Below are 18692 nucleotides of genomic sequence, written 5' to 3'. Positions count from 1 at the left end.
TTATGTGGTGGAGAGTGTTGGAGCTCTTTGACTGGGCATACTCAAAGCTGTTTTTCTTTTTCATGTGTGGTGAGATTTTTGCTTTTAAAGTGTGTTCTTGATGTGATGAAAATGCAAAGATGTAATTTTATTAGGTCATGAATGAATATTTATATGCAACTGGTAATACAAGTTCTGTACAGGAGATCAAAATGAATTTCAAATCCCAGGAAGTTAATAGAACATTCTTCTCTTCCTCACATGTACTACTTACCAGTTGTTTTGCATAAGAAGGATCATTGTAATCTGCCATTCCCTCTTCTGGATTGATGTTCAATTTATCTCGCAGGGGAGTCCTACCTGGAGTTGCTCCAACCACTGGTTTAGGAGTTATTCCACCACGAGGGGTCAAACCTTCTGCTCCATGAGATGGAGTCCTATAGAGTTAGGTAGAGGCACATTTGACCTTTTAATCAAAGGGCATCAGCTCTGAAAGAGTTTGAATGCTTTTTTATATAGTAAGATACCGCTAAATTGATCCAATTTTCAAAACTTTTTGTAAGACATCGCAATCTGTGATGATAGCTTAATAGAAGTGGTTTCTTTCATAGAAGAAACAATAATGGAGAACGCACGCGCGCGCACACAGAGAGAATCTATTACTGATTCAAAGCACCGTATTTAAGATGCGAAGTTAAAAATGCTATAGCCTTGCATAAATGTATTTAGAAAAATACTGCAGTTCTCTTTAGCTTGAAAGGATGGGGACTTCAAAACACTTCACATGTCAGAATGGCAAAGCCCATTTAACTTAGCCTATTGATTTTATTTAGCCCAGAGAAAGCTTTGTTCTGGTTGCACAGATGAAAAACACAGTTTTCCACGGGTGCCAAAAAAATTATTACAGGCTTGAATTTATTAAAGTAACATATTTTTTAACTTAGATTTTTCTGAAGTATTGTTACAACTAAAGTCCCCATGTATTCTGCATGGGTTAGTCACAGCAAAATGTTACAAATTTCACAGATTGCCACAGAGTAATACTTAAGTACAGGAAACATTTCAGTTAAAAAGGCTCTTAGATGTTTAAACTTGCTCTGTTGAGAGAATAAATAATAAAAACATCGAACACATCTTAAAACTGTTAACATGAAGGTTCTGCTTTGTTATACTGCTTCCTTTAAATAAAAGAGACATTGTAAATACTGTTTCTAACATAACAAGCACACATTTTCCCATCCAAGATTTTGGATGTGAACACCCACAATGCATGAAAGTTAGGTGTCTCGAAAACAATCCTATTTGCATGTGCAAATCTGACCTTTAGTGAATGAAAAACTTGAATGCAAAATTAGATTACACACACACACAACAGCAATTGGATCAGCACAGGCTGACCTTTGCACTTGTGTTAAGCTGCGCTGACTTCAAAAGGACTCTGCATAAAATAAAGACCTGCTTGAGTGGATACAATTGTGGCATCTGGATAAAAATTTTTAGGGAACAGACTGAGGTTATTTTTGAAAAGTTGCCACAAGAATACCTATTTACTTCATTTGCCTCTGCTTCCTCAAGTACGATAAACAGAAGTAAAATTAAAACTTGAGTTGAAAAACTTCAGCCACAAAATATACCGAGTCTATGGAATTTTCCAGTTCTATGGAATATGGCATTTGTGGGATATGTTTATTCAGGACCTACTGTAAGAGTCAAAGTAACAATTCCATAATGTTTGGATTGGCTGTACAAGAATTATATAATATATATATAGACACATAAACACGGCCTATAAAATATTCACCTCAGCTTTTCAAAGGTTCACAGAAGTTTTAATCAAGTGCCTCTCGACAGCTGAAACTCAGATGCGATACGTTGGAAATGTTAGGATCAAATGTTACAGAGAATGCCACTGTCCATTTTAAATATACCATATTTGTATTGCCATAGCAGCCAGGAGTTCTAGTCATGGACCGGTACCCCACTGTGCTAGACACTGTACTAAAAGATGTGAGGCTCTCAACTTGACAAAAGATGATAAGAAGAAAAAGCAAGTGGTATAATGAGGGCTAAAAAAAAAAAATCAAGCTAGCATTTCTTGTAGGACAATAATCAAATCCTGTAATTTAAAATATTTTAAGAACTTCCACCCACCCCACCATCTCTGAATAGTTTGCTTTACCTGAAGGGTGTGGAAAGCACTGTATTTGGAGTCTGAACAACTTGTCTCTGGGGTGTCACTCCAGAGAAGTCACTCTCATGGAGGGGGGTATTAAGACCACCTTTCAGGGGGGTGTCTACGTTCGTCAGAGCCATCAAGTTCTGGGCTTCCTGTGTGACAGACAATATACAGAGCACGTTACCAGGATTTCCAAAATCAAACTCTGTTGTGCAAGTTTAATAGTCCTAGTGTGAAAAAATAGGTATGAATGCTGAATAGTCATTTAAATGTCAAAGTATTTTGTTGAAATTGCTAAAAATTTCCTAATTTTAAGAAGAATACACTGGCTACTTACATGGCTTACAACACAGCTGAGTATTTTAATCTTCCTTAGTTGCTACCATGAGGGAGTTGCTTAATATTTCAGTTTTCTTCAATCTGGGTAGATACCACAGCTAAGATTTTCAAAAGTGATCAGTGATTTCTGACATGCAATTAAAGACACTTTAAAGGCCCTGATTTTCAGAAAGTGCTGTTCTCCTGCCCTCTGAAAATCAGGGCCCTTTAAGGTGTCCTACGTTCATCCAAAAGTCATCAAGATCATAAGGCCATGTCTAGATGTAATAAATCCACTTCTCCAAGAGGTGGAAGCTATGTTGAAGGAAGAATTCTCCCATCGACCTAGAAGTGTCTACATCAGGGCTTAGTTCAGCCTAATTATGTTGCATAGGGGGTGAAATTTGTGATGTAGTTAGGTCGACTTAACTTCGTAGGGTAGACCAGGCCTTAGCCACTTTTGAAAATCTTGGTATATGCCTGAAATGAGTCAAGAACATTTTCTTCTCACAAAGATTTTATCCGTTTGTCTTAAAGAAATCAGACAACCCTAAAGGTAAACACAGTGGACTACACAGATTCACACAAAACTGTAACTATACAACACAATGATGATCCTTCTATTCTAGTATCTTGACTCCAAAAGTGGCTTATATGTGAGGCTTGAGGCAGATGGCACTTCCACCCCACGCTGAAGTACCTAATCACTTGGGGGGGAGATGCAGCAGGAATGGCTGGCTGGTCGGGTCAGTTCCTGGGAGAAGCGGGGACCCCACAGGGTTCCTGCCTCGGGTGACATATTGCCTCCCACATAGCACTGGTGCAGCTGGAGAGTAACCAGCTGACAGCAGCACCACCTTGGCCCCGGCCTCAGTCCCAGCTACTGGCTCAGCACCCTCGACTTCCTGCAGCAGCATATCTCTACAGTGCTCATGGTACTGGTGAACCTGGGAGTGCCAAGCTCTGCCCCCATACCCACGGCCCACGCTGCCCCGCCCGCACTAAAAGGGGTACCCATTCTCCCTGCCTGCGACCCTAGCACCTATGAGCCCTGCTCTCTTCATTCCAGGGCCCCTCAGGTCGTGGTGGGGGGTGTTGCAGTGTCAATGGGTGTTACAATTCCTTAAAATGTTTGCAAGTTTTATTTTAGCTGCTATGATTTATACTCTTTTTGAGCAGAACTGTGAGATAACACAAAAGGTGCTCTAGGAAATCAAATTACTACTTCTGATACTCAGACTCTTGTTATAACTATACTGATCAAAGCCCTTCTACTTTATTACTTGTATTCTTATAAACTATAGGATTTTCACCTCTTTGTGTTGTCTTACTAAACTATGGAGTGGCATAACTTGTTTTCCTTTGCTTAGGGAGGCTTGCTAGGACAAAGTCTGAGTACCCTCGCTCTAGTATAACACAGAGCTTGCTCTATACATTTATACTTTACCTGCAGGATCCTGTCCTGTGCTGCTGGAGTTTTGGGCGTTCTAAGGGCGATGCTGTTGTTGGTGACATTGTATTCAGACAAAAGGGTGCTGGAAGCAGAGTTCATAATTCCAGATTCTTCAGCTGTCTGACGTGCAATCTCGCTCGCCTGGCCTACTTTCACTACTTCCTCGAGTTCTGTATCTGAAATCTTTCAAAGGAAATCAGTATCAAACAGCGAGTTACATTTGGGAGAATAAAGTTCTTACTGGCAGGTATCAAGAATTACATACCAAAGGAAAAAGGTAGCACTTTAAGAATACTCTCCTCTCACCCAGCTCAAGCAGATACTCTACTCCTACTTAATGCACTGGCTAGTTGCTTATTCAATGCATTAAAAAAAATAAACAACCTGTCTGACATGTATGATCATACAAGGTGCGAGATTGAGAGGTCAAAAGGTACGGTACGTGCAATGGCAGAACAAGCTTCCCTGCCCTGCCAACGTATGTCAGCTCGAACCTAGGAAAAGCACCTCTACGGATGAGACAAAAGTTCCGTCTATGCCTGTTTGAACCTTGGTCTCTGCGACAACTGTGGTGCGCTGGGTACAGAACTGTGACCATTAGACTCATTTCACACAGGCCACCAAACATCCGACAGCTGGGAACAGTTTGCATCTGAGCGACAATTTACCTGAGGTGCTGGAAGCACTAGTTTGCTTCTTTTTTTAGTAAACTCTGACACTCCACTGGTCTGAAGAATAGCTGAAGGCAAGTCAGATTCTTTCTTCCGTTTCATATGCTGTTTGTCTTTTTTGCGCTCTCTTCCTTCCTTCTCCCTGTCACAATGGACAAGAAAGTCATTTCAAATACTCAGAACTGATCAGGAAAGCAAAACTGGCATTTCCGAGAGAGACAGAAAATCCTTTGCTCTAGCTGGTGAAGGTGGGATGTGCTGTAACAAATCATATTTCAGGAAGAGGTAGTGGCCTTGTGGATCAGAAGTCAATTGATAGTATATGGATTGAAAACCATGCAAAGGAATGTCACATCTGTAAATAACAGGATTTAGGAAACAGTTAGTGGACATCCATTGGAGCTAGACAGCACGTCAGTGACTGCAGGGAGAGGGAGGAGCACTGAAAAATACTAAGAAGCCCCAAGTGTAAGCAAGCAGGAGCTGCCCTTCCTCCCACAAGTGGTAGGAGGAAGCTAGGGAGCCATGGGAGCTTAGGAAACAAGGCTCTGCCCTTGGAGGAATAGTAAGAGAAGCAGCCCATGAAATCTTGCATCGGAAGTTGGGGGAAGAGTTAGTAGGGCATGGCGCCAGGCTTCAATCTGTATATTACACACACTTTTTAAAACAACACTTGAATTAGGGGCTATAATTCCAACAAGAGTTTCTGGTGAAGCCACTCGAGCATCCTTCTCATGGTTCACAATCACATGACCCTCTTGCTGGAACTGCAACTCCGTAATTCACAGCTGTCTGCTATTTCTACTGTATACAATGGATTGCCTCAACTAGGAATTATTGAAAGAAAAATTAATTAGATTAGAGCTAGTAAATCAAGTTGGATGGATTGTTTGGATCTGCCCACTCAATAGAGAACAGTTGGCAGAAGTAACTGGAAGTGAATTGTGGAAGTACAAATAACAGCATGCTGGCTAGAGCTGCTGTTCCATTTGACAACATGTATGTCACTTCTCAAGCGCACATTTGCAGAGACAATTTTGTCAAATAAAGAAAAAGTACTTGAGCAGATTATAATAATAATAATAATATAATTACATGAGACAAAATGGCAATAAAACAAACTAACAAAGTATTGCTATGACATGTCAAAGCTGTTCTTACAAGCAATTTAATAAAGCCATGTTTTATAGGAAGAAAAATCAGTCATTTCTCTGATGAAAACTAAAATGCAATTATCTTACTGATGTAAAAATCTGACAGAGCGAGGTGATGCAATGGTTTAAATTCTTTAAAGCCTTTAAATTCTTAGGTTCCAAGGAATAAAAAAAAGAGTTTGGGAGCCTCGTTCTTGTGTCCAGTCGACATTTTTCCACATTATTAAACTAACAAAATTCACCAAGACAAGCAATCATAAGAGACCTAGAACTGAAGAGAAAGGGCCTGCAAGTCAGAATCAAGGTGCACTGGCATATATCCAGTGAGGAACACACTTTCCCAGACCAGGCCTCTGTTACATGAGCACTAAAAGTTCACTCATAAAACTTAAAACAAACTTACGATCTTAATTCTCCATCCAGGTCTTGCTGACGTAGCTTCCTGAAGTCCGCATCCAGTGCCTGGTAGTTTTCCTCCAATGTATCATAAAAGCCAGGAGCAGGCTTCTTTTCAAATGGGATTTCTGCATTGTAATCCACTCCTCTCTTCTTTTTCCTTTTCTTCTGGATCTCTATCCCCGCAGCTCTAAGTTCCCTCCTCTTCTGGAGAGCAGCAAGACGTCTGAGGAAACACAGTAAATGCTACTTAATTCAAAGTTAATACCTCCTGTACAATAGTCACCTGCTAACATCAGATATTACTTAGGGATGAGATATTATTTATAAAATGTGATGGGCCATAATAGCACTGACATTATTAAATGTTTATATTCCAGGAGCACCCAGATGCCCCAGTCAGGCTGCAGACTCATTGTGCTAGGTGCTGTGCAGACAAATCCAAAGATACGATGACACAGCCCCTGTTGCCCTGAAAAGTTTACAATCTAAAGCCCTGATCCTGCAAAGACTTAAGTATATGCTTTACTTTGTACAATGCATGTAGTCCCAGTGAAGTCAATGTGAGTAATTCTATTGCATCAGTGTAAGCACAAACAAGTGCAAACAAGGGGGGGAGGGATAGCTCAGTGGTTTGAGCATTGGCCTGCTAAACCCAGGGTTGTGAGTTCAATCCTTGAGGGGGCCACTTAGGGATCTAGGGCAAAATCAGTACTTGGTCCTGCTAGTGAAGGCAGGGGGCTGGACTCGATGACCTTTCAAGGTCCCTTCCAGTTCTAACAAAAAAAAAAAAAAGTCTTTACAGGAGTGGGGCCCAAGAAGACGAGTGGCATATGAAGGATAGGGGAGGGGGACACCATATACTGCTGTTATAGACACATTCGCAAATGTATCTTTTTAATCATTCTAACTAGATAAAGCAAAGTAGCACCTAATCCCATCTTTCTTTCAAAGATCATCAACTTGATCATTTCTTTTTGGCATCTCAGTAGAGGTGGGTCTTGAAGAGAAGTTGAAAGAGGAGAGAGCAGAGGCTTCACAGATCAGTTCAGGGAAGGGATTCCATGTGAAAGGGACAGAGGGAGAAACTAAAAACTCAAAGAGACAACAGAGCAGACAAGTGGAAGGGATGGGTTGTGTCTACCTCGCTTCTTCCAGCTGCTTCTCTCTTGCTTTTCTCTTGGCCTTCTTTCCCTGAGTATTAGCCAGACGCGCTCTAGCTTCAGATAGCATTTCAAGTTCATCTGCAAAAAGTATAGGGAAGGAAGGTTACCAATTTTTCACATTATATTGGGGAGCTGGGGGTTAATATTAAGATCAGAAGAAAACCTTTAGAAAGATGCCAGGATCGGTGTGCCAGCATGGATTCCCCATGCCCTCTACATTTTCTCTTTACAATGAACACAAACAACCAGATTGTTGCAGGCACAGAGGCCCGAGGACAGCAACAGCGGGGTTCGTTGCCCGGTGTGCTTCGCGTCAATAAACATACCGGGGTGGAGAAACAATCAAAGTTTATTTGAGATCTCAAAGTGGTGCAAGGAGACAGGCAAGTCTCAAATCAAGCACACCAGCAAAAAACAGTTTCTCTCTTCTTATACATTTCACAACTAAGCCCCCCCTCTCTCCCCCTCTCTACCACCCCCCCCCTCTATCTCTCCCTCTACTCCCCCTCCCCTCTCTACCGAAGGCATGTTTATACATTTAAGCCGTTAAATCATTCTAGGGCTATAAATCTAGCTTGTTAGTAACATTCTTCTAAACAGTTATTTGGTTCTGTTTACCCTTAGTTTATTACCCCTTCTCCAGCTAGAAACATGCAAACCTCATCATTATTGCTTGGTACCTGGTATGAGCAAGGTCGTAATTGGTAACTGGCTATTTACACATTCCAATTTCTATCCTTGGCTTTTGAGGCCGATTAGAGTTAAACATGGAAGGACAGAGTTTAAACATGGAAAAACTTTGGTTCATATAGGCCTAATGACGTCAACAAGATGAACACAAGAGATCAAGCCACCAACCAGATGAACCAAACAGATCACAAGAACATTCATAATGTTGGCAATATTTCACTGATGTACGAGGCTGTTTAAACTGAAATCAGAATATTCCTAGTAAAAGGGAGATCTAGCACAATATAAGAAAACAATTTCATTTACATTTAGGCCTACACAATAATGATGAGTGACCTATTATTATGATGATACTTGAGAACAGTCCTTATTCAATCTTCACCCTGGGCACCTTCATGGACTCCTACCCCTCCTAACAGTCTCAAATATCACTGGTGTAACATACAGAAGAATTTGTACTGGTACATTTCAGTAATGATTCACCTAGAAGATATTAGCTGGTGTGAAGACACAGAGAGGAGAATTGCCAGTGGAAGGGCAGTAAATAGCAGAAAGCCAGGCAGTGAAATAAAAAACCAGCCATCCAAGAAAACAGAGGTGATAAAGAGACAGAAGAGAAGGAGGGGAGCAGATCCAAAGGAGGAAGGGGACCATATGAAATTGAAGAAAAGACAGAGGAAACCTGAAAGACGAGAGTGAAACAGAAGGCCTGAGGCAGAATACAAGATAAAGACTGTAGGAGGAACAGAGAAAACAGAAGAGACAGGATGAAGCAAACAAAGGCCAAAGAAACTGCAAGAGACTGAATTGTTAAAAAATACTGATCCATGTAACATATTCTTAATTTACCTTCATCCATATCAATAGGATCTGGACGGGCCGGTTTGGTTTCTGGATTTGGATCAATTTCTCCTGGTTTCAGTTTTCGAGGATCATCTGCCGTTTCTTCCTCATTGTCTCTCTGAGCAGCTTTATCCCTGTAAAGATGTACCAGCACATTCAGGTGATATGACCCACTTTATGAAACTGGGGAAAATGTGTAACTATCTCCTGAAATCCCAACCCCCAAAACTGCCCAAGAAATGAAAGCCAGTAGCTCACAGTAAATATTACAGACACTTACTAACTGCAGAGAAGAATTATGAATCATTGAACACTAATATTTAAGCCACTAAAACAAAAGCATCACAAATTAATAAAAACAACTGAAAGAGAGGCAATGAAACATGCAAAGTGGACAAGTGAGGGTGACAGAAGTGAACGCATCTGTTGTGGGCAACAGCAGTCCATGGAAAGATACTGATAATAGAGAACTGCTGCAAGACAAACCACCCTACATCTCACTTGTTGCTTCTAACCACCAACAGCCCTAGCATCAGCTTGAAGGAGAGGAGAGAACTGGGCCTGCTAGCAACCCCTGCCAGCATAGGAAATGGGCCAGTCATTTCTCTCTCTGCCTCCCTCCAAGCCACCAGGGACCAGGAGACTTTCCCATCAAGCTAGGTAGCCCAACCTAGCAGCCTATAGAAGGCCCAAGCCAACTGGAAGCCCTTCCAGCTGCAGCACCCGGGAGGGAGAAGAGAATACTGCCACACAGCCAGCAACCTCCTGATGTTTACGTAACAAACTACAAACATTTTCATGCTATTTGACTTTAGCAAAACAGAGTCACTTACAAAAGAAATTCATAGTGTTCCAAGCACTGCGCAGCTGTTCTTCCAATGATTGGAGCAATGGTCCTCCACTGGGTTGGCATTAGCTTGGCCAAGTGTAATAGTTTCTCCTCTTCTTCCCGTGACCATTCTGTCTTTTTGATACTTGGGTCCAACCACTCGTACCTGTTACACAGCGGTAAAATTAAAAGAGGGCATTTCTGAGACAGTTTATGACAATTCAATTGTGAGCAAGTCATATTGCTTCCACACACCATTATGATGGGATTTCAGAATCTCATCCTGGATATATCTGATCTATGGCTATATAAAAATGTGTATTATACGCAGCACTTTTATACATATAAAGCTTTATGTTTTGTTCTCATTTGTCATACAGATCTTCCCATCTCTCCTCATCCTCACTTTTTTTTTTTGCCAAAAGACAGGATTCACAAAACTAGTCTTTACTAGTCATGTGGTTTTACATACCATTTTCAAATGGTTACAAGAAATGGTGGAGAACAATTAAGGCCCCGATACTGTAAATACTTAAGCACACACTTAACTTAAAGTGTGCAAGTAGTTCCGTTAGATTATGCTTCCATTAAATTTAGCATGCGCGCTTCAGTGTCTGCAGGATTGGGGTCTAATTCTCATATGGATTTGTTAGTACATGTGTGTTAATTTTAAGGGTTGGGGTTTTTTTGGTACACATTCAAATCTAGTACTGGAAAATAAAAAAAGGGGAGGCTAAACTGAATGGTCTGAAAGCCTCTTTATATTAATACAAAGAGCTTATTTAAAGTAAATTTTCTTTCTGACAAACATCTCGTTAAAATATGTAAATCAGACTACAAAGTGGTTATTTTGAACTAAATTTTTACAATGATCCTGTATCTTCAGTTTATGTGATGTCACTGATGTCATCTGTAAAGTGAATGGCTTTCTATTTTTGCTCACGTTACTTTCAAGGAATATGAGTTTGTGATAGCTGCAGAAGATGAAATCAAGTAAGAATCACAAAGCTCTATCTCCCTTCCCTGGACCTGAACCATTGACAAACTCTATAGTAACTTTTAAATTCACATTAACTATGGATCTCGCTTTCCCATTACTGTGTTCTCTACTTACCATCTGGCTTTGCATTGTTTTGCTGATTTTCTGTGCAACAAGGAAGCAATACGAGACCACTGGTTTTTGCCATATTTCATCACAGCTGCTTTAAGAATTTCATCCTTAAAACAAAAAGAATTCTTATTACGATGGGTCATTAGAAAACTTTATCAGAGATGAATGCTTGCTTTGAGCTCTGTGAGGAGAGATGGAGGAGAGGGTTTTACAAGGATGGTGGCCTGGTGGGAAGGGCAAAGGAACCCTCTTCTTCCCAAAATTTTGCTCTCATCGAAGATGAGTGAAGATGTAGGGCTGTTTTACCAATGCCATTAATCTTACCGCTAACATTTAAAATTACTATAGCTGAAAGAGGTTAGCAAAAGAAAATTATTGCCATTTACTTTGGGTATTTGGTGAATGGCCAGTTTCATTGTTTCTCCCGTACAGTAAGTTTCCAGGGTTGTGTGGATCCTTCACACAACAAGGATGGTGAGAAAATATTTTTAACAATAGGACATGGTAAAAGCATGAAAACTAGGGCATGTGTGGCACCTAAAACTACTTTCAACTTTTTTTACATTGAGCAGATTTCAAGTTGGAGATGTCCCTTTAATTGGAAGTTTCAAGTTTGCGATGGAAATTGAGCCAACTGCCTAAAAACCAGCAAGCTTTGAAGGTCCCAAAAAGAAGAAGTCAATATCAAGACAAGCACTTGCTTGCAGATCCAGTCATAGCTAGAACTGTTTATTTTTTTATATTTGCATTCTAAACCTAAGGAAGTTTCTGTTCTTGTATAGTTCATTTAATAAAATAAATGGCAGATTAACAGCCATTTCCTATTCTCAGCTTTGTTTGGAGATAGTGGACATGATGATATACATGTGTAGTATGAACAAAGTATTGTTAGGAACACTTGTTTTCTGACAAGGTAACTGTAGACACACTTAATTTTACAGTTTAATGGCAATACATTACTTAGGAGTGCGAAAAGTTCTTGATCCAAACCTGAACAACCAATGGCATATGAAATCTATTTATGAAATATCCCATTTGCAGGTGTTTCAACTGAAACAGCTGCAGACCCTGAGAAGACTTCAAACAAAGGAAAAAGGATATGATCTCCAAGTATCATGAAATCTTCACTACAAGAATTCAGTAAACATCAGCTCCAATTTTCACGGGGTTATCTCACAATAAAGTCCATTAGGGCTGACACTACATCACTACACTACATCAGGACTGACACTACATCACAAGACAAGGTGTGCACCATGACTTCCTGATGGCAAGTGACATAGTGAAGATAACTTCAAGACACTGGAATTCAAACCTGTGTTGAGATAGAAGTTTTGTCTCAGAAGACAAAGTTATAGAAGCATCAATCCCATGAAACAGAAACAGCTTCATGTCTCCAAGCCCAAACTTCGCCTCTTCTACAGAAGCCATAAATTTTACTTTTATTATAAGAAGTTAGAACCCCAAAATTTAGGAGATTATGGAAGAAAGTTATGGACCTGTTGCAGACTATTCTAGCATGGAAACCATAAAGTGCATGCACTGGAACTGTGGCCAGAGATGTGAACAAAAGCTGAAAAGCTCAGTTACCCTTTGAAGTTTTCCTGGGATCAGATGGCATCTTTTTCTAAGGGAAAGTCTACACTACCGCACTACATTTGCACAGCTGCGCCGCTGTAGCGCATCTGGTGCAGATGCGTTATGGTGACAGGAGAGTGCTCTCCCGTCAGCATAATTACTCCACCTCCGTGAGAGGTGGAAGCTATATCAGCAGGAGAGTGTCTCCCTCCGACATAGCGCGGCGTAGACATCGCTTTAAGTCGATGTAACTTATGTAGCTCATTGGGGTGTTGTTTTCAAACCCCTGAGTGACTTAAGTAGTAGTGTAGACCACCCTAACTGAACTGAAAACAGAAGCCTTGTTTTGTATAGAGAAAAGCACACAAAGTGATCAAATAAGTGATCTACCAAGTGCTTCACAAACACTCATTATAGTCTAGTCTATACAAGATGAGTATCCATTGCCAACAATAGAAATTTGCAGTTAAATTATGTTCAGTGCCAGTTGAACTGCACAAAGTTGTTTTTCCTCATGTACACAAGTCTTCAGAGTGAATTGTGGCTTTAACCGTAGGCTGCTGAGTTTTGGTTTGGGATACTACAGGGGTGTATATATATATATATATATATATATATATTTTTTTTTTAAAATGAAAAAATCTTCTCTCTCTCTCGCTCTATATATATATCATACTTCCATCTCTTGCTGCAAGATTCCATTTGCTACAAGTTAGCACTATAGTAATAACCCTGATAAGATGTACAAATAATCACTGGTAATTTTTTGCATGACCATCATGTAGCTACTCATATGTTTATTATGAACCAATCACCACAGTACGGCACCAAATACAAACACTTGCTTCGGTGTCATCCTGGTAGGACTCTAGCCTCAGTAGAGCCCTCAGAGGAGATGCATTCTTGAGATCATCATCCTTTGAGAGGATAAGGACGAAGGGGAGAGAATATCTCTGAAAGTCTGAGAAGGTAGGAGAATACAGGCCTTGCCAGATGGAGGGAAATGCTTGTGCTTGTTATGTCAGGATATGACCAAACTTTAGCTAACTGAAGGACCACATAATTGCTTTGTCAGAAACGCTTCTTACCATAGAAGAGCAGCCTATACTTACCCTCACCCTTCCTCATAGGGAGAGATAAAGCATTCTGCAGAAAGAAACACTTTCCAGCACACAGGGACCCATGCAGCTCTGACCCCCTGCCCATACAGCACACACTGAACCCCAGCACAGAGAACAGCGCCCAGAACACAGGGCACATGTGGATATGAGTCCCCTACTCATACTGCACACTAGGGACCCAAGCCTGCAGAGGAACCGGCTCCCAGTGCACAAGGGGCCCCTGCCCATTTCTGCACACTGGGGACCACTGCCAGCACACGGGTGCTCACATGGATCTGAGACCCCTGGCTATGCTGCACACTGTGAACCCCAGCCTGCAGCAGAGCCAGCTCCCAGCACACAGGGCCCGTGCGGATCTGTGCTCTCTGCCCATGCTACACACTAGGTACCCCAGACTGCAGAGGGGACAGCTCCCAGCACACAGGGCCCAGGCTCTCTGCTCATGCTACACACTAGGGACCCCAGACTGCAGAGGGGACAGCTCCCAGCACACAGGGCCCAGGCTCTCTGCCCATGCTACACATGCTACACACACAAAAAAATAAAAAATAAAAAAAGAACAAGTTAAAAATCACTTAGAAAAGTTAGATGCCTGCAAGTCACCAGGGCCTGATGAAATGCATCCTAGAATACTCAAGGAGCTAATAGAGGAGGTATCTGAGCCTCTAGCTATTATCTTTGGAAAATCATGGGAGACGGGAGAGATTCCAGAAGACTGGAAAAGGGCAAATATAGTGCCCATCTATAAAAAGGGAAATAAAAACAACCCAGGAAACTACAGACCAGTTAGTTTAACTTCTGTGCCAGGGAAGATAATGGAGCAAGTAATTAAGGAAATCATCTGCAAACACTTGGAAGGTGGTAAGGTGATAGGGAACAGCCAGCATGGATTTGTAAAGAACAAATCATGTCAAACCAATCTGATAGCTTTCTTTGATAGGATAACGAATCTTGTGGATAAGGGAGAAGCTGTGGATGTGGTATACCTAGACTTTAGTAAGGCATTTGATACGGACTCGCATGATATTCTTATCGACAAACTAGGCAAATACAATTTAGATGGGGCTACTATAAGGTGGGTGCATAACTGGCTGGATAACTGTACTCAGAGAGCTGTTATAATGGTTCCCAATCCTGCTGGAAAGGCATAACGAGTGGGGTTCCGCAGGGGTCTGTTTTGGGACCGGCTCTGTTCAATATCTTCATTAACGACTTAGATATTGGCATAGAAAGTACGCTTATTAAGTTTGCGGATGATACCAAACTGGGAGGGATTGCAACTGCTTTGGAGGACAGGGTCATAATTCAAAATGATCTGGACAAATTGGAGAAATGGTCTGAGTTAAACAGGATGAAGTTTAACAAAGACAAATGCAAAGTGCTCCACTTAGGAAGAAAAAATCAGTTTCACACATACAGAATGGGAAGAGACTGTCTAGGAAGGAGTACGGCAGAAAGGGATCTAGGGGTTATAGTGGACCACAAGCTAAATATGAGTCAACAGTGTGATGCTGTTGCAAAAAAAAGCAAACATGATTCTGGGATGTATTAACAGGTGTGTTGTGAGCAAGACACGAGAAGTCATTCTTCCGCTCTACTCTGCTCTGGTTAGGCCTCAGCTGGAGTATTGTGTCCAGTTCTGGGCACCGCATTTCAAGAAAGATGTGGAGAAATTGGAAAGGGTCCAGAGAAGAGCAACAAGAATGATTAAAGGTCTTGAGAACATGACCTATGAAGGAAGGCTGAAAGAATTGGGTTTGTTTAGTTTGGAAAAGAGAAGACTGAGAGGGGACATGATAGCAGTTTTCAGGTATCTAAAAGGGTGTCATAAGGAGGAGGGAGAAAACTTGTTCACCTTAGCCTCTGAGGATAGAACAAGAAGCAGTGGGCTTAAACTGCAGCAAGGGAGGTCTAGGTTGGACATTAGGAAAAAGTTCCTAACTGTCAGGGTGGTTAAACCCTGGAATAAATTGCCTAGGGAGGTTGTGGAATCTCCATCTCTGGAGATATTTAAGAGTAGGTTAGATAAATGTCTATCAGGGATGGTCTAGACAGTATTTGGTCCTGCCATGCGGGGAGGGGACTGGGCTCGATGACCTCTCGAGGTCCCTTCCAGTCCTAGAATCTATGAATCTATGAATAAGGTACCCCAGACTGCAGAGGGGACAGCTCCCAGCACACAGGGCCCAGGCTCTCTGCCCATGCTACACACTAGGGACCCCAGACTGCAGAGGGGACAGCTCCCAGCACACAGGGCCCAGGCTCTCTGCCATGCTACACACTAGGGACCCCAGACTGCAGAGGGGACAGCTCCCAGCACACGGAACCGATGTGGATCTGGGCCCTCCCCCCGCTGCACACTGGGGACTCTCAAGTATTAAGCAGGCGGGGGGTGGGGCAGGGTCTAGAGAACCCGAGGCACAGAAAAGTATCTCAGAGACCATTCTGAAGACACCCTCTGCGCATGCGCGGGACCCCTCCAGCCCCGTTTCAGCGCATGCGCTCTGCTACCCCTTCTCGCTGCCGAGCGGAGGCTCAGCGGGCGACCCTGCGGCTGGGCCTCAGGAGTGGAAGCGGCCCCTACCTCGGTGTTTCGCCACACTCCCCCTTTGATCATAATCCGCGGCATCTTGGCAGCGAAGGCGAGCGGGCTGCGGAAGAAAACAGACGATGGCGGCGTAGGAGAGACACCACTAGTCTCTCCGCGCTACGGGCGGTTGAGATTCTGCGCAGGCGCCGTTCGGGCAAGAGCGCGGGGAATGTGTCAAAACTCCGAGCCGACGCGCAGTTAGTCCGTGAGCCGTAGCTGCACGCATGCGCACTGAGAGGGGACGGGTCTCCCGCTAGTGAGATTACAGAAACTACGCGTGCGCAGCTGTGAAGGCGGAGGGAGGGGAAGAGACGAGCAGGGCTGGTGTGCAGGGCCGCTCAGGGGCAGCCGGCATTGTCATAGCGCCACCTGGCGCCCGGCGGTGCTGCGGGCACAGAACCCCGCCGGCTGGATGCAACCTGCGGGACCCAGGGGCGGGGAAGGGGACCCGATCCAGTCCGAGCGAGGCTGCGGGAGGAGGGAGCGGGGCTGGGTCTGTCCCTGGAGGTGAGACAGCCTCGTATGTTATGGGGGGGGAGGGGAGCGCCGGAGGGCGGGGTGTGTGTCTGTCGGTAACCAAAGTGGGCCCTGCTTGGGGGGAGCTGGCTGTGCAGGGGAGTTTCTCTTGGGCCGGGGGGTGGGGAGCCGTCTGTCTGTCTGTGCAGGGGAGTATCTCTTGGGATGGCCGTGGGGAGTTGTCTGTGCAGTTGGGTGTCTTTTGGGAAGGGGTGGTGTGGAGCTGGCCATCTGCCTCTGAAAGTGGGTGTCTCTTGGGATGGGGTGGTGGGGAGCTGTCTGTGAAGGTAAGGCAGTGCTTTGGGATGGGGGGATGGAGGGGAAGTGTCTGTCTGTGTGTGCAGAAAGTGAGGTCCCTTGGGTTGAGGTGGGATGCAGGTGTGCGTTGCTGGGATGGCCCTGGGCTGGTGTTCCCGTTCCACATTGCGTTTTCAGGGCTGGTATTCAGGGAAGCCACCTTTTTCCTTACAAATGGAGCCTTTGAGAACCACTTCCGTTGAGGAGAGCCACATCAGAAATCTGAACCCCCATGTTCTGTTGGGATTCATAGGGCATCTGGAAGAAGCTGATACTCAATGAATTCAAAATATGGATCCTCTTCTCCCAGCCTCTGCTGCATTCTCCAGTATCTGCGGCTCATTCAGCAGCCAGTATAAAAAGCCAGGGGGCGTACCACAATCTAAGGGTACGTCTACACCCAGCCGCTAGTTCGGCGGCTGGGGATCGAAGTTCCGAGTTCGATTTATCGCGTCTGGTCTGGACACGATAAATCGAACCAGGAAGCGCTCGCCGTCGACTGCGGTACTCCAGCTCAACGAGAGGAGTACCGCGGAGTCGACGGGGAGCCTGCCTGCCGCGTGTGGACCGCGTCTGAACCGCGGTAAGTTCGAAGTAAGGTATGTCGAATTCAGCTACGTTATTCACGTAGCTGAATTTGCGTACCTTACTTCGACTTGGGGGGCAAGTGTAGACCAAGCCTAAGTCAACTCAGGACAGGAATGCTTCCTGCACATTTTCACTGGTTTAAAAATGTTTTCTTCTCCCTTTTTGCTGAATGAAAGACCTACACAAACAGAGGAAACAGACTGGCTGTACCCAAGTGCTGTCAAATACACCAGTTAAACAGGAAAAAAGAGGAAAATATATTTTCTCTTTCACTTACATTAATTAACCTTGTGTTATTTGTAATAGTAGGATTAACAAAGTGTTATTAAGTATGGCTGTGGATTAATCACAGTTAACTCACATGATTAACTTCAAAAAATAAATCACGATTAAAAAATTGTGATTAATCACAGTTTTAATTGCACTGTTAATAGAATACAAATAGAAACTTATTAAATATTTTGGATGTTTTTCTACGTTTTCAAATATATTGATTTCAGTTACAACACAGAATACAAAGTGTATAGTGCTCACTTTATATTATTTTTATTACAAATATTTGCACTGTAGAAAACCAAAGAAATAGTATTTTTCAGTTCACCTCATACAAGTACTGTAGTGCAACCTCTTTAGTGTGAAAATACATCTTACAAATGTAGATTTTTTTTTGTTACATAACTGCACTCAAAAAACAAAACAATGTAAAACTTTAGAGCCTACAAGTCCACTCAGTCCTACTTCTTGTTCAGCCAATCGCTCAGACAAACAAGTTTGTTTATATTTACAGGAGATACTGCTGCCCGCTTATTTACAGCAGTGTTTTTCAACCTTTTTTTGGGCAAAGGCACACTTGTTTCATGAAAAAAATCACGAGGCACACCACCATTAGAAAATGTTAAAAAATTTAACTCTGTGCCTATATTGACTATATATAAAGTAATTCTCTTGAATAGGAATCAAATAAACACAAAGAAAGTATTTTATAATTACTTTATTATGAAATAGTAAGTAAACAGAAATATGAAAAATTATAAAATACTTTATTCAGTGCGCAACCTGGGCCTGTTTGGCTGAACACAAAGCTGATATTCTGAGCTATTTATAGTCCTTAACATCAGTGGTGGGATTCAAAAATTTTAGTAACCAGTTCCGACATTCAAGCATGGTTTAATATTTTTTTCCCACGGCACACCAGGCAACATCTCGCGGCACACTA

The 18692-nt window shown here is 42.7% G+C and overlaps 1 protein-coding gene across 1 annotated transcript in view; it reads right to left on the bottom strand.

Moving 5' to 3' along the window:
* Positions 1-16270, bottom strand: part of CDC5L (cell division cycle 5 like) — a 49744-nt gene extending 33474 nt beyond the window's left edge. The window contains exons 1-10 of the mRNA XM_065400601.1: positions 16070-16270; positions 10790-10893; positions 9680-9841; positions 8853-8980; positions 7292-7391; positions 6155-6373; positions 4595-4739; positions 3921-4109; positions 2159-2307; positions 254-416 (exon numbers count right to left, since the gene is read on the bottom strand). Coding sequence (XP_065256673.1) covers positions 254-416; positions 2159-2307; positions 3921-4109; positions 4595-4739; positions 6155-6373; positions 7292-7391; positions 8853-8980; positions 9680-9841; positions 10790-10893; positions 16070-16114 — 1404 coding nt within the window. The 5' untranslated portion in view covers positions 16115-16270. The remainder of the gene's footprint in view (positions 1-253; positions 417-2158; positions 2308-3920; positions 4110-4594; positions 4740-6154; positions 6374-7291; positions 7392-8852; positions 8981-9679; positions 9842-10789; positions 10894-16069) is intronic.
* Between the last annotated feature and the right edge of the window lie 2422 nt (positions 16271-18692).

This window comes from Emys orbicularis, chromosome 3, assembly GCF_028017835.1.
Source record: "Emys orbicularis isolate rEmyOrb1 chromosome 3, rEmyOrb1.hap1, whole genome shotgun sequence".
Classification (NCBI taxonomy): domain Eukaryota; kingdom Metazoa; phylum Chordata; order Testudines; family Emydidae; genus Emys; species Emys orbicularis.
This window is presented reverse-complemented; position numbering and strand designations above follow the sequence as displayed.